This window comes from Bufo gargarizans, chromosome 2 (assembly GCF_014858855.1).
Source record: "Bufo gargarizans isolate SCDJY-AF-19 chromosome 2, ASM1485885v1, whole genome shotgun sequence".
In the NCBI taxonomy this organism is placed as follows: Eukaryota; Metazoa; Chordata; class Amphibia; order Anura; family Bufonidae; genus Bufo; species Bufo gargarizans.
The window spans coordinates 50,523,404-50,538,629 of NC_058081.1; the positions used below are offsets into that span (position 1 = coordinate 50,523,404).

Consider the following 15,226-nt stretch of genomic DNA (forward strand, 5'->3'; position numbering starts at 1 on the left):
GATCACCCCGCAAAGTTATGGGGGTCAGAATATGGCGACAAAACACAAGAAAACCGCTACAAATGTGGCATCGCTGTAATCGTACCGTAAAACTGTAACAAACCCTCCGCTGTGAGAAGTATCCGGACAATCGGACACGAAATCACCTACCCACTGCAGATCAGCAGGAAGAGGAGATCCTGATCATCCCGGACTAGGAAGGGTTAACAGTCCATAAGCTTTCAATAAACTTTATGTATAAAGCAAAATAAACACAATACAACCGGGGGGGACAAACCTCCCCCTTGCCAAGAACTGACTTCCTTCTACACAAAGTCCAAGATGGCGGCCTAGACGCTGATGGGCTCCCGCACCACGTTCTGCCGCTTCACCACGTAGATCTTCTGTCCGGAGATGGTGACGAGGAAGGAGTGCTCCCCGAAAACGACTGCGGAGGAGAAGACAGGCTCCGGTGAGAACAGCCCCTCTTAAAGGCTCTCTGTGAATGGGGCTACTGCCCCTTTAAGTAGCGGACTCACTGCTCATGCGCTTGAAGGGCATCTGGTCCCCCAGTCCGTGGAAGCCGCAGGCCGTGGTCACCATCTCCCGGATCACGCCGGCCAATCGCTCGTCATTCTCCAGGTCGCCAGCGCTCTGAGGACACAGATCGTTGGTTTGAGGACCCGCAGGATTCCAGACCATCAGGCGGCACGAGAAGCCGCACACTTACCGCCAGGACGCCATCCTCGCTCATCACCAGGTAACCCAACTGGTCCGGGATCCGCTCCAGACCCTGAGTGAGGGTGGAGGTCTGAGATGGGGGGAAAAGAAAGACACCAGAATCTCAGCACTGCTCATCCTGCGCTGCCTGCTTCATGAACACAATGCCTAGGCTACAGTAATGACTGACACTTCAAGGCAAGGGTCTATAAAAAGCTGGGAGACCACTACAACAAGGAACCCAGAGACATGGCTAAGAAGGTAGTGACAGCGTTCACTGCGCCCCGCCATGATACATGAAGACTATCACACATCACCCACCATCTCTGCAGCGTCCACTTCCTCCTCCTAGACACACAGCTCCGCCCCGCCGCTTCCTAATAGGCCGTGCCCAGACAAAAGTCTCACACGATTGGCTGGATTAGCTGTCAATCACACACAAACCCCTCCGCCTGTCTGTATAGTCAGCTGCGCTTCACATGATTGTGGTCTTCTTTCTGATTCGTCCAGTGGCCTGTCAATCTTAGCAGAAGTCACCGATGCGGGCTGGGATTGGTTCCGTGCGTCAGAGGCCGGAGTGTAGGCTAGATGACAAGTCACTGACGGTGTTTCCTGTGCGTATAGGCGTCGGCCATATTTCTGTAGTCAGAAGTGAATAGAGACCTATGTAATTAGCGCACCCATTATGGCTTCTATTGTGGAGACATATTTGGAGCAGGACCAGGATAACAGTTCTACTTTCATACTTAGGGATATTAGATTACAAGCAGGGATCAATGTGAGTCCTTGCACCTGCACCTCAGGTGACTGCGCTGATATTGTCATTAAAATGACCTCGATTGAACATGGACATAGCCGCCATCAGTAGTAAGCTCCGTCCTGACCTTAGAGCGCAACCAGAATTTTTATATTTTTTTTGGACAACTTATCCCGAATAGTGTTGAGCGAACTTGTGTTTTAAACCCGGCGTCTAAAGTTCGGGTTCGGGTTATCGGAGTATCCCGTTATGGATTCTAAATTCCGTTATGGTCCGTGGTAGCGGAATCCATAACGGGATACTTCGATAACCCGAACTTTAGACGCTGAACTTAAAACACAATTTCGCTCAACACTTATCCCGAAATCACGGACAGCCAACATTTTTTACTGACAAATTGGAAAACCGTAATAAATCATAGAGATTATAAGTGTTGAGCGAACTTTTGTTTTAAGTTCGGCACCTAAAGTTTGGGTCCGGGTTATCGAAGAATCGTGAATGGATTCTAAATTCCGTTATGGACCGTGGTAGCGGAATCCATAACGCGATTCTTCGATAACCCGAACTTTAGACGCCGAACTTAAAACACAAGTTCACTCAACACTAATTATAAGTGACACATGTCTATAGCTCAATGTAGTGATAAGAACTCATTACCGGCATGTCCTGTGAGCTGCAAAATGATGAGAATGACCCCCAAAATAATCCACTCAAGTACCACCGGCCTGCAGTGCGGGCACGTGACCGCTGGGCGTCTTGGGGGCAGAGGAGACCTTGATCAGCCCTGCCTTGTACAACCCCCCACAGCAGGCTGGTTCCCCTGTAACTGGGGATCCTATGGATGCCCCAGTTACAGTGGGAATAGTGCAAAAAGTCACATTGTCTCCCAAAGGTCTTTCAGTGACCTCATGGGGACAAATTATGTGGAAATATAAATATATAAAAATAGGGAAAAAATTATTTAAAAAAAATTGAAACCAAAATAAAAATAAAAAAATAAAACAAAAGAAAAAAGATTGTCTTGGGGGACATATGTGGCAAAAGGCGAAAATAAAATAAATTTGAAAAATAATAGAAAAAATAGGGAAAAAATTATAAAAAAAATTGACAACAAAATAAAAATAAAAAAAATAAAACAAAAGAAAAAAGATTGTCTTGGGGGACATATGTGGCAAAAGGCAAAAATAAAATAAATTTGAAAAATAATAGAAAAAATAGGGAAAAAATTATAAAAAAAAATGTAAAACAAAAGAAAAAAGATTGTCTTAGGGGACATATGTGGCAAAAGGCAAAAATAAAATAAATTTGAAAAATAATAGAAAATTATTTTAAAAAAGTACAAAATTAGAGTGTTCACTGTCCCCTAGCGGTCTTTTTATGATGTGGCAAAAATTGTTATAAAAAAATAATAAACCAATTATTAAAAAATAATGGACTATAAATAAATGCCAATTAGCCTCTAGGGTGTTGCTCCTGCCCCTAGAGGCTCCGTTTTCCCACCTCATTCCACGCCCTCAAAGTCTTGATTGATGGGCCAGCGTTCACGTCCTCCTGCCGGCCCTGAGTGCGGGGAAGTGTTTGGCGCGGGCGTAGTGAAGGAAGGCAACAAGGAGAATACCGGATCTTTTGTTACAAGTTATAGCCCTGAATATCCAGAAATACGCAGAATTGTAAAAAAAAACACCTTTGAAGAACAATGGACCGGTATAGCCCGACTTGGCATTAAGTGTATTGCGCGTCGCGCACCCATCTTGGCCCTGAAAATGAGTCCTAGTTTTTTACACTGAGAGAAAAAACCTGCATTCGGAGGCATTTATCGGACATACCTTTTACTAGAACCAGAAATGTCTTGGCTGTCAGTCTCCGCTATGCTGCGGTACACCGGGACAACGTAGCAGGTTTTCGAGTACAAGGTTTGGAAAGGGTTAATCCCCCTACTAGGGGAGGGGATCATACAGATAGTCCATACAGAGAATACGACGGGGAACCTACCTTCACTCGATTCTATATTCCCTGAAAGTTCATTGAAGTCCCCTGATGAGTTCCGGTAATTCGGGATGAAACATGGCATGTAGGGCTTTATAAATAGGGTACGAATAGGGATTAGGCCCCAATACAGGGAAAGGTTCCGTATGGGGTCGCCCCTGTCGGGGCGGGTGGGTAACCTGTTTAGCCCCCTACCCTTTATATAGATAGGGCCCTGTTCTAGGGTAAAACAGGAGAACAAACAAAAGCCTTGACCACAAGAGTGCCGGTCACCATTGTCCTTCTGCCAGTCCACAAAAGGACCATTACGCCACCAGATCTCTCTACTAGACGTGGTAAGATCCACCCATTTTTTTTTTTTCCATTTATCTTGCGGAATTAGTAAGTGGCTTTTTATCTAAATAGCGTTTTTTGTCTCACAACAATGTGGTGTACTATACGATACCTATTTTAAATAATACATAGTAAAAGTTACATTTTAAGATTCCCAGTTCACATCATTTACTGACAATTTGTTTGGGTTGTGACATTAGACCTCTACGCGCTCAATCTAGTGTGGAAGGTATAACAAATATTGGATCATACTATACAGGGGGGAAACTACTGGGAAGGGTGCGCTATACTATAAGGCCCCTTTCACACGGGCGAGATTTCTGTGCGGGTGCGATGCGTGAGGGGAACGCATTGCACCCGCACTGAATCCTGACCCATTCACTCCAATGGGGCTGTGCACATGAGCCGTGATTTTCACGCATCACTGGTGCGTTGCGTGAAAATCGCAGCATGTTCTATATTGTGTATTTTCACGCAACGCAGGCCCCATAGAAGTGAATTGGGGCTGATGCGGATGCGGTGCGATTTTCACACACTGTTGCTAGGAGACGATCGGGATGGAGACTCGATCATTATTATTTTCCCTTATAACATGGTTATACAGTAAGGGAAAATAATAGCATTCTGAATACAGAATGCTTAGTAAAATAGAGATGGAGGGGTTAAAAAATTAACAATTAATAAACTCACCTTAATCCACTTAAACGCTCAGCCTGGCAGGTCTTTTTTATTTTTTTATGAAAAAGACCTGTGGTGACGTCACTGCGCTCATCACATGGTCCATCACCATGGGTCATATTCGAATTCGCGATATTTCGCGAATATTTTGTAGAATATTCGTCATATTCTACGATTTTTTTTACTCAAAAAATCGACAAGGTAATGATTGTGTAATATGCAAATTTTCGTAATTAGAATTTTCGTAATCAAATTTTTTATTGCGAATTTTTCAACTTTACAACTATTAGACAAAGAAGATTATAGCACTATATTAGCTAAATTGCTCTATATTCGATTTTTTTTCGAATATTCTCTATATTGCTATAACTTCGTTTTTTCGAATATTCGTAATATTCTAAAACAAGAATATATAGCAATATAGCGAATATATAATATAGAGCAAAATTCGCAAACACTACTACTCCTAAAGTCAAGTATATTGCAGCCTTCTTATTGGCCCACAAGCTAGAAGCAGGGAGGGATCATGTGTACTGATAAAAAAAAGAGAAAAATTTGAATATTCAAAATTACGAAAATATATAACTATATTTGAAATATTCGCAAATTTTCGAAGTACCTATATTCGCGATAAAAATTTGAAATTCGAATATTCGTGATCAACACTAATCAGGAATTGGCTGTTGGTTGGGGTCAGCTCTGGGTGTTAATGACTGGCATGACCCAAGACGCCAATATTGAGGTTCAGATCTATGGGATTTGTCACGTTTTGCTGTCTGTGACCCATCATCTTTGGACCTTTTTGAACAAAAAGATCAGAATTGTTACCTTCAGTATAGGGGTACACTATGAGGGGCACACAGAAACATCCAAATGTCCCTTTCACCCTTGTGTGGACCCTAAGAAAACCTCTTACTTTCCAGAAGTGTGCGGACATTCTTGCTGCATGGAGGCACCTACTGTGTAGGGAGCACTAAAGGGGTCATTGTCTCTATGTGAGGGCACCATCCTTACTGTGTGGTGGAACTAAGGTGGCATCATTTCTATGTGGGCGCGCTAAGGTGGTGACACTATTATTGTGTGCCACACAGATGGCATTATGACAATGTGTGATGCACAATTGGACACTACTACTATGTATGAGCTCTAATGGGACATCATTACTCAGTGCTGTACAGTGAGTAAAGGGGACTGGGTGAGATTGGGCTTGTATGGACAGGGGTTCGGCGGTGTTAGTGGCGGGGCTTAAACACAAACAAAAACCCTACACTAGAAGCGTTGTCCCACTCTGCCTTCTTTGAAAGTTGGGAGGTATGGCAACTTCAGCAGTGACAGCCATAGTGCTCCCATAACAATGATAGGCTAACCGTTACAGTGCCTCTATAAGAGTGATAGTCAAAGCACCCCTTAACAGTGACACAGTGCCCCCTATTAGGGGCAGCTTCTGAGGGTGGCAAAAGATAACCCTAGATAACGGCTGATGATACTTACCTGCCTCACTCACTCCCTGGTTCCTCTTCATTGCTGCCGTTCTGGATCCTTACATTGATCTGGGTTATTATATGGATTTGGTGTGGTGTCTGGACAAATTTTGGAGTCTGCAGTTACTTGTATCGCTATGGAGGCTGGTGATGGCTCCAGAAGTGAAGAGCCAAAGATTTTCAGGAGAAGTCGTCATAGAGGTCTGGGCCGGACGGAGAATAAAAGGAGGAATAACTGGAACAACACAATTACCTATCGCTAGAACCATCACTGCAACAAGCTTTCAGGAGAAGTCGTCATGGAGGTCTGGGCCGGGCGGAGAATAAAAGGAGGAATAACTGGAACAACACAATTACCTATCGCTAGAACCACCACTGCAACAAGCTTTCAGGAGAAGTCATCATGGAGGTCTGGGCCGGACGGAGAATAAAAGGAGGAATAACAACACAATGCAGTATTTATTATAAGGGTTAGGTAGATCCACATGGGATGGAATTGCAGTGGACATGTCTATTTCTGCTGAAGACTGTGGCAAATCTGTCCCGTACAGACGTACCCTAACCATGTCAGCTCCCATTGTATCAGTACAGGTTATGAATGTGACGCGTGATCTGATAATCTTCATACAATTGAAGCAGAGTACAGAACATAGAGGAGAAAGAGCAGAACAGCAGGTGGCGCTCCGGCACGGTTAAAGCCTCAATCACAGTGCACCAAAATTCCGTTGGTGGCCGCGTGGTGGCTGTCTTCTATTGTTTTCAATGGGAGGCAGTTCTGCAGTTTGGAACTAAGTCGCGAGCAGGCCGCGGCATCCAAAGTGAACAACTGCAGCAGAAACTGTGGCTGTGTGAACGGGCCGTTAGTTTTGTTTTTCGAAATTTGGAAATAGGGGGTGAATCTATCGCTAAAACCACCAATTCAACCTGTGATGTTCCAGGGAAGACTTAACCCCTAGTAGTCACAGCAGCGCCCCCTCCTGTGCAAGGGGTGCACCTCCAATGAGGCCAGGTGAGGCGATCGCCTCAGGTAGGGACAAGAGGGGGGCAGCGGAAGGGCCATGGGCAATGAGCTCTTTCATTGTGGCAAAGGGGTTATGTTAAGAATTTGGCATTGGGGGAGGGTGCCATTTCAGAAAGGCTAGGGGCCCCCTGCTCCCCTGTCACAGCACAACGTGTCTGTCCAAACCCCTTTTCTTAGTGAGCCCATATTGACACAGGCCTGTGATGTTACCGAGAGTCATACTGTAACTGTAGTTTTTATGGTGGCACAGTTCTGTCACACCATGACCCAAAAAATTGGCGCCCCTAGTAGTTACAGAAGCCTACCTCCCCAGTAGTCACAGCATTCCCCCACACCTCACTGGTCACATCGACAGTCCCCACAGTCTCTCTCTGTAGTCCGGCAGCAGTGTGAACATTATTTGGCAAAAACATATACATTAAGGGGCCACTAAAGGGACTGCTTGAGATTTTAGGGCCCCTCCACAGAAGTTGACACAAGAGGGCAGAAGCAGTCCCTGGACGAGACTGGTCACAAGGGTTTAGTTGCGGCGACTCCCGAAAAGCGACCTTTTAAGGATAAGGAGACCCAGCAGTAAACAGAGGTAGGTGCACAGCAGGACCAAGAAGCAGAGGTGGCACAGGGTTACTGTCCAGAAGGCGTACAGGTACAGCACCCGGTTGCATCGCTTCGGGCTCGTTTCATCATCCCAGGATTCATGGGTTAGAGAATATATCCACACATTACCTGGAAAGGAGGGAAAGACAAGTGTGTGAACCTCCCAGCGGTGACCTAACCAAAGAACTGACTGCTGAAGAGCTGCCTACCCCGCTATCCTCCCAGAAACTGCCTGCACTACCTGTTGTAATTACCTCTGCTATCCTCCCAGGACCTGCCTGTATTGCCTGCTGTACCTCCTCCTGCTATCCTCTCAGGACCGTTCTGCACTACCTGCTGTACCTCCTCCTGCTATCCTTCCAGAAACTGCCTGTACTACCTGCTATCACTACCTCTGCTATCCTCCAAGGAACTGCGTGTACTACCTGCTGTACCTCCTCCTGCTATCCTCCAAGGAACTGCACGCACTACCTGTTGTAATTACCTTTGCTATCCTCCCGGGACCAGTCTGCACTACCTACTGTACTTCTCCCTGCTATCCACCCAGGAACTGCCTGCCTTACCTGCCGTAAATACCTCTGCTATCCTCCCAGGACCTGCCTGTACTACCTACTGTAACTACATCTGCTATCCTCCCAGGACCTGCCTGTACTACCTACTGTAACTACCTCTGCTATCCTCCCAGAACCGGTCTGCGCTACCTACTGTAACTACCTCTGCTATCCTCCCAAGAACTACCTGCCGTAACTGCCTCTGCTATCCTCCCAAGAACTGCCTGCACTACTTGTTGTAATTACCTCTGCTATCCTCCCGGGACCAGTCTGCACTACCTACTGTACTTCCCCCTGCTATCCACCCAGGAACTGCCTGCCTTACCTGCTGTAAATACCTCTGCTATCCTCCCAGGACCTGCCTGTACTACCTACTGTAACTACATCTGCTATCCTCCCAGAACCTGCCTGTACTACCTACTGTAACTACCTCTGCTATCCTCCCAGAACCGGTCTGCGCTACCTACTGTAACTACCTCTGCTATCCTCCCAAGAACTACCTGCCGTAACTGCCTCTGCTATCCTCCCAATAACTGCCTGCACTACTTGTTGTAATTACCTCTGCTATCCTCCCAGGACCTGCCTGTACTACTATTGCTGTAACTACCTCTGCTACCCTCCCAGGACCTGCCTGTACTACTATTGCTGTAACTACCTCTGCTATCCTCCCAGGACCTGCCTGTACTACCTGCTGTAACTACCTCTGCTATCCTCCCAGGACCTGCCTGTACCACATGCTGTAACTAACTCTGCTTTCCTCCCAGGACCTGCCTGTACCACATGCTGTAACTACCTCTGCTTTCCTCCCAGGACCTACCTGAACCACCTGTTGTTACTACCTCTGCTATCCTCCTAGCACCTGCCTGCACTACCTGCTGTACTTCCCTCTGCTATCCTTCCAAGAACTGCCTGCACTACTTGTGGTAACTACATCTGCTATCCTCCCAGGACCTGCCTGTACCACCTGCTGTAACTACCTCTGCTATCCTTCCAGGACCTGCCTGTACTACCTGCTGTAACTACCTCTGCCATCCTTCCAGAACCTGCCTGTACCACCTGCTGTAACTACCTCTGCTATCCTTCCAGAACCTGCCTGTACTACCTGCTGTAACTACCTCTGCCATCCTTCCAGAACCTGCCTGTACTACCTGCTGTAACTACCTCTGCCATCCTTCCAGGACCTTCCTGTACCACCTGCTGTAACTACCTGTGCTATCCTCCCAGGACCTGCCTGTACTACCTGCTGTAACTACCTGTGCTATCCTCCCAGGAACTGCCTGTACTACCTGCTGTAACTACCTCTGCCATCCTTTTAGGACCTGCCTGTACTACCTGCTGTAACTACCTCTGCTATCCTTTCAGGACCTGCCTGTACTATCTGCTGTAACTACCTCTGCTATCCTTCCAGGAACTGCCTGTACTACCTGCTGTAACTACCTCTGCTATCCTCCCAGGAACTGCCTTGTACCACCTGCTGTAACTACCTCTGCTATCCTTCCAGAACCTGCCTGTACCACCTGCTGTAACTACCTCTGCTATCCTCCCAGGACCTGCCTGTACTATCTGCTGTAACTACCTCCGCTATCCTCCCAGAACCTGCCTGTACTACCTGCTGTAACTACCTCTGCCATCCTTCCAGGAACTGCCTTGTGCTTCTACAGGAGGTTGCCAAAGGGGTAGAGGGAGAATCGGGCAGCAGAATGTAGGGGCACAGCCTGTACCTGCTGCTTATACCCCAAGAGGATCACTCTTTGACCCATCCACACTGGTGTACTTATTGATGAGATCACTCAGTGCCAGGCTGCTGCACTGAAAGGGCATGGCGTCTGATGAAGAAGGGAATATTTTACCCCATTTCCCCATAGTCCAGGACTTCCATGTTGCAGCTTCAGAGATATTTACCTGCTATGAAGAAAGCGAAGAGGAATAAAAGAATTACACCCTGAGCGCAGAGACTGGCAAGATTGACAGATGTGACCTGATCTTCATCTATACATGGCAGGCAGGTCATGGAGAGGTACAGGAGACATGCCACCCCTGAAATGATGAGATAGTATGGGATGAGGTACTGCCCGGGGCAGTCATTTATATAGATCGCCCCTGGGGATGAAAAAAGACAACAGTGTTAAGGAATGGATCCAAAGTGAAGCCTTGCATTGTGTCTCATACTCTAGTCACATCCAGATCTGCATGCACTATTTTATTTTTTTAGATCTCCATTACGTACAGTTGTAGGGTACAGGAGAGGCAAAATCTGTGTTCCCCTTGTCTCAATCCTAAATTAGATCACTTTTATGGGGGTTCTGATGCTAAATGGAATCTACAGTGCATTCGGAAAGTCTTCAGACCCTTTCACCTCTTTGACATTTTGTTATCAGATGGAGGCTCAGATGTAGAGAAAGGGTGAAAAATGTTTGCTCCACTGAAAGTCCCCAAGAGCACAGTGTCCTCCATACAGTAATTCTAAAATTGAGGGGTTGGAACAACGAGGACCCTTTCAAGAGCTGGTCACTCCACCAAACTAAGTAGTCAGGAGGAAGGGCCTTGGTAAGAGAGGTGACCAACAACCCAATGGTTTTTCTGGCTGAGCTCCAAAGATCCTGCGTGCAGATGGAAGAAACTTCCAGGTCAACCATCACTGCAGAACCTTTCCAACCTATGTGACCAGCCTCTTCTCAGTTAAAGACACATACAAGACACCTGGAGTTTGCAAATAGCACCTAAAGGACTCTCAGACCGTGAGACACAAGATTCTCTGGCCTGATGAAATTAAGATTGAACTTTCTGGCCTCAATTCTAAACGTCATGTCTGGAGGAAACCAGGCACTGCTCATCAGCAGCCCAATACCATCCCTACAGTGAAGTATGGTGGTGGCCGCATCATGCTGGGGGACAGGGAGACTGGTCAGGGTTGAGGGAAAGCTGAATGGAGCAAAGTACAAAGATTTACTTAATGAAAACCTTATCCAGAGCTCTGGACCTCAATATGGGCCAAAGATTCACCTTCCTACAAGACAATAACCATAAGCAGACAACTAAGGAGCAGCTTAGGGACAACTTTGTGAATGTCCTTGAGTGGAGCAGCCAGAGCCCTGAACCCAATCGAAAACCTCTGGAGAGACCTGAAAATGGCTGTCCACCGACGACCCCCGTCCAACCTGACAGAACTTAAGAGGATCTGCAGAGAAGAATGGCTGAAAGTCTCCAAATCCAGGTATGCAGACCTTGTGGTATCATCCCTAAGAAGACTGGAGGCTGGAATCACTGCCGAAGGGGCTTCAACTAAGTCCTGAGTGAAGGGGCTGAATTCCTTTTCAATAAATGAGAGGGAAACCTTGATTTTTATTTAATTAATTAATTTATTTTCTTACATTTTAGCACAAGGTCTGAAGACTTTCCAAATGCCCTGTATAGTTGTAGAAATAGGAAGGGAAGACGCATTATGTCTCTCCTGCCCCTTCTGTCAGTGTCTTAGTGTCTCACAGGGTGAACTGCAGTGTGTGAATGTTCCCAGCCCAGAGGAGGTTACATCAGCTCAGTAAATATAAAATCCAGCATCTCTGTAATAGCTTACTGTCACGAACTAGCGGGTGTGAACCCACTGTGCCACGTGTCCTACCTCCTCTAAGTGAGTAGTCTAAGTGAACCCCTCGATCTTCACAGTACCCCAGATGGTGGGGATAGACTTTCCCGAGGGGAGGATTGGCACACGAGGCAGCTGGTCCAGGCGGACCAGGAGGTACCTGAGCAAGGTACCAGAGGTACAGGTGTAGTCAGGCAGGTGGAGTCGTAACCAGAAGCAACAGTGCAGGACCGAAGGATGAGGCAGATGCAAAGTCAAACAGGCAATAGGTCAGGGCAAGCGGCACAGGTACAGGTCAGGCAATTCAGATCAGCAACAGGAGAGTCAAGGCAAGCAGGCAGGGATAAACAGGTAGCAGAGTCCAGGAACACAAGTACAAGTCAGGAACACAAGCGGATATCAGGAACCTTAGCAGGACACCAGGACCTTGACACTGAGGCATCTGGGAAGGGGGCTGAGCCACTTATATATGTGCAGGAGGGCTAGGATTGGTCAGCGAGGTCACATGACTTAACCCATAAAGCACAGGAAGTGACATGCACCAGCCCTTAAGGAAGTGCTGCAGAGAACAAGCATCAAGCATGCTGTGGCAGGGCTGAAGGAAACTGTGGAGCGAGTCCCAGAACATCAGTACCAAGACAGACAGTGCCCAGGACTGCAGTGGTGAATGGGAAGCACTGGCCGCAGGTCACCGTTGAACACGGCACCCGGGACCGCGGCAGTAAGTAGAGGAACAGTGCGCAAAGCAGCATCTGTTATATTCACTACATAGTATACAAAGAAAACCTATTTCTGGCTGGAAACTGTCAGCAGGCAGCTTAGACAGAAGACCATAACTTCAAGATACTGTGCATCACAGCTGACACCTGCCCGGGCAGAGCTCCCATGCCTGTTCCATCAACTGGATGAACTATCATGTCAGTTTGCTGTAACAAGTCTACAGTTTTGATGTGACTGTACGCCCCTCTGGCAACAGCAGCTTGATGATAGTTTCCAGATGTCTTAATTTCGTTTTTTTCTACAGAATTAAAAACTGAGTAAATTATGGTGTTTTTTTTTTTTCATTTTTGGGATCAGAAACAATAGGGAGGTGGGAGACTCACCGATAACGATACTGGCAATATTTATCCCAACCAAGAGGCACTTCAGAGCAACTGTAGGAAGAAGAAACAGGGGTCACTCATGGACCTCTAGGAGCCACAGAATCCATTGACTGCCACTGAGGATATATATGATGCTATAGAGACATTTTAGGGTCTAGGCACATGAGCATTTTTGATACTGGCCAACAGTTTGTGCCAACATCTGACTGGCAACCTCTCTAGTGCCCTCCTTGAAGGTCACTCAGTTTTTTAGCTATATCATAATCTTTGACTAGCTTCTTCTCCATGGAGGATGCATTGACTTGGGAATTGCTATCCATTCCCTGACTGGTACTTTGCTGTACTGACCAATATACCAGAAGATCACTTTTGCTGTCCCCTCCCTGTAGCTTTGCTCTATAGAAGGGTTCTACACACTTACTTGAAACCGTAGATGGCAAGAATGAATCCTGCACAAAGCCCAGCAGTGGGGAACGGGGGTTGTCAGCACCGTCCATGTCACCGGCTTGAGAACCTACATAAGGATGAGACCCAGTACACAGAGTTTACATCTGGGGAGCATCATCATTGCAGGGTATTGGACTCTGCAGTGTGTCAGTGGTCTAAAGGGGGTAATATCAGGTAATATGGAACGTATTCACCCCCCTTCTTGGACGTTTTATTAATGAATCAATCCATGTCGGGGGTTGTTGGCTTTCTGTAATGGAATTCTCCAAAGTTGCATTTCTCTTGTGGTCTGCAGCAGGATTTTCCTATATTTTGCTGTATTTTTTCTTCTTCGCACATTTTCCAGGGCCCACTGCAGAGACCCATACCCACACCATTGAGCTGGAGTGTTTTTTCGTGGTGTGCACTTTTTCACTTACCCCTCTCTAGCATTATTTTCATGGGTGAAGGTCTACTTACCAGTACATCTCCTTGACCAGTGCTTTACAGTACGGTAGTCAATTCATAGAGTTCTGTAAACTACCTCTATGTATTTCTGGTATTATTTTTGGAAGGGAACTGTTGTACATATTCGGCCCCTCCATTAAAATGAGAGCAAGACTAAACCAAACTTGCTCATTACTTGGGAAATGGAGCATCTTACTTGATGATCGAAATATCTGGGTTGCTTTAAGTGGTGGCCATTAGTGTTGATCGAGCACCAAAGTGCTCGGGTGCTCGAGTAATACACTTTGGGATGCTCGGGTGCTCTACCGATCAGGGTGCTCATCCTCCTGACCTAACAAGAACCTCACTAATTGACAACTGTGTCTCATCCTCATCATGAACCTATTGAGACACTAATTGCGGTTGACTTATTGGCAGCTGTGTCTCATCATCCTCATCCACCTCGTGAAGCACTAATTGCCGTTCCCCACCGTCATCTTCTTCTGACTGTGGATGCTCAAGAGTTTGAGAATCAGGGCACAAGATCTCCTCATGTCCCTCTTCAAGCGGTCTTGGCGAGATGGCCAAATCAAGGAATGGCGATGAAAAGAGCTTCTCGGAAATTCCGAGTGTGGGATCACTTGTTTGCCAAGACTCCCCATGGTGGGAGGAAGGAGGATAAGGGTGAGGATTCTGTTGACCAGACTCTTGGCTACTGAGACTGGACTTTGTGGAAGACAGGGTGGTGCTTAACCGACTGGAAGCATTATCTGCTGCAATCCAACTGCCTCTGCGTGCACCATCAGCAACACGGCCACTTCTCCGTCCCTTACTGCTCGCCTTGAGCATATTAAATGTTGTATATGCTTGCAAGTATGTCACACGTGCAGTAGCGCAGGATTTGTAAGTGTATGCGCAAAGAAATTAGACTGAATTTCACTGATATTTAGGATGTGCAAACGTTATACAGGAGATGCAGCGCAGGTAATGTCGCTGCCACCAGCGGCCAAACAATTGCGCTGAATTTCACAGCGCAAATGTAACACCTCTGTCCCCCCTCTTTCTCCAAGGGCCCCATATGGTTGCCTCTATGATATACAGGTTGGACCTTCACAGTCATATGTAACACGTAAGGCAGATACTGACAAAAATTGCTGACAACTTCTTCATTGTTGGCAGAGATATTACGGACCCAGAACCTCCTGGAGCTATGAAGATTGCATTTCCTAAATCTTAATAAACATGAATGCTCACCGGACGAAATATGGGACCTGGAGAAGAGGCGGACACTGGATCGTACTCTGTGCAACTGACACAGAGAGTAAATAACCACAAGATCACCATCATCTGATATCTACTTCCTCTATGTAAGTGTGTGACGGGGCAGGAAGAGAGGAGCCATGGGAGATAATACACAGTACTACAACCCCCATCATCTAACGGTACTGAGAATTATCATACAGTAATCCCCCGGGACAGTGCAATGCTGAGATGGTGTATCTAAGCCTATGATGTGTGATACTGTGATCAGTACAGGATAAGTAATGTACACAGTGACTGCACC

General features: G+C 46.6%; 2 protein-coding genes across 2 annotated transcripts; both read right to left on the minus strand.

The window, feature by feature from the left end:
• Positions 1-214: 214 nt before the first annotated feature.
• LAMTOR4 (late endosomal/lysosomal adaptor, MAPK and MTOR activator 4) lies at positions 215-1,094 on the minus strand. The gene is made up of 4 exons (XM_044282885.1): positions 1,021-1,094; positions 710-790; positions 519-633; positions 215-427 (listed from the first exon to the last, which is right to left on the minus strand). The coding sequence occupies exons 1-4, from the start codon at positions 1,021-1,023 to the stop codon at positions 330-332; spliced, it is 297 nt and encodes a 98-aa protein (XP_044138820.1). The 5' UTR covers positions 1,024-1,094; the 3' UTR covers positions 215-329.
• A 5,280-nt stretch (positions 1,095-6,374) lies between these two features.
• On the minus strand, positions 6,375-14,999 carry LOC122929347 (transmembrane protein 272-like). The gene is made up of 5 exons (XM_044282886.1): positions 14,917-14,999; positions 13,211-13,303; positions 12,790-12,840; positions 10,006-10,203; positions 6,375-7,681 (listed from the first exon to the last, which is right to left on the minus strand). Exons 2-5 carry the CDS (start codon positions 13,284-13,286, stop codon positions 7,476-7,478), a joined length of 531 nt encoding a protein of 176 aa, XP_044138821.1. The 5' UTR covers positions 13,287-13,303; positions 14,917-14,999; the 3' UTR covers positions 6,375-7,475.
• Between the last annotated feature and the right edge of the window lie 227 nt (positions 15,000-15,226).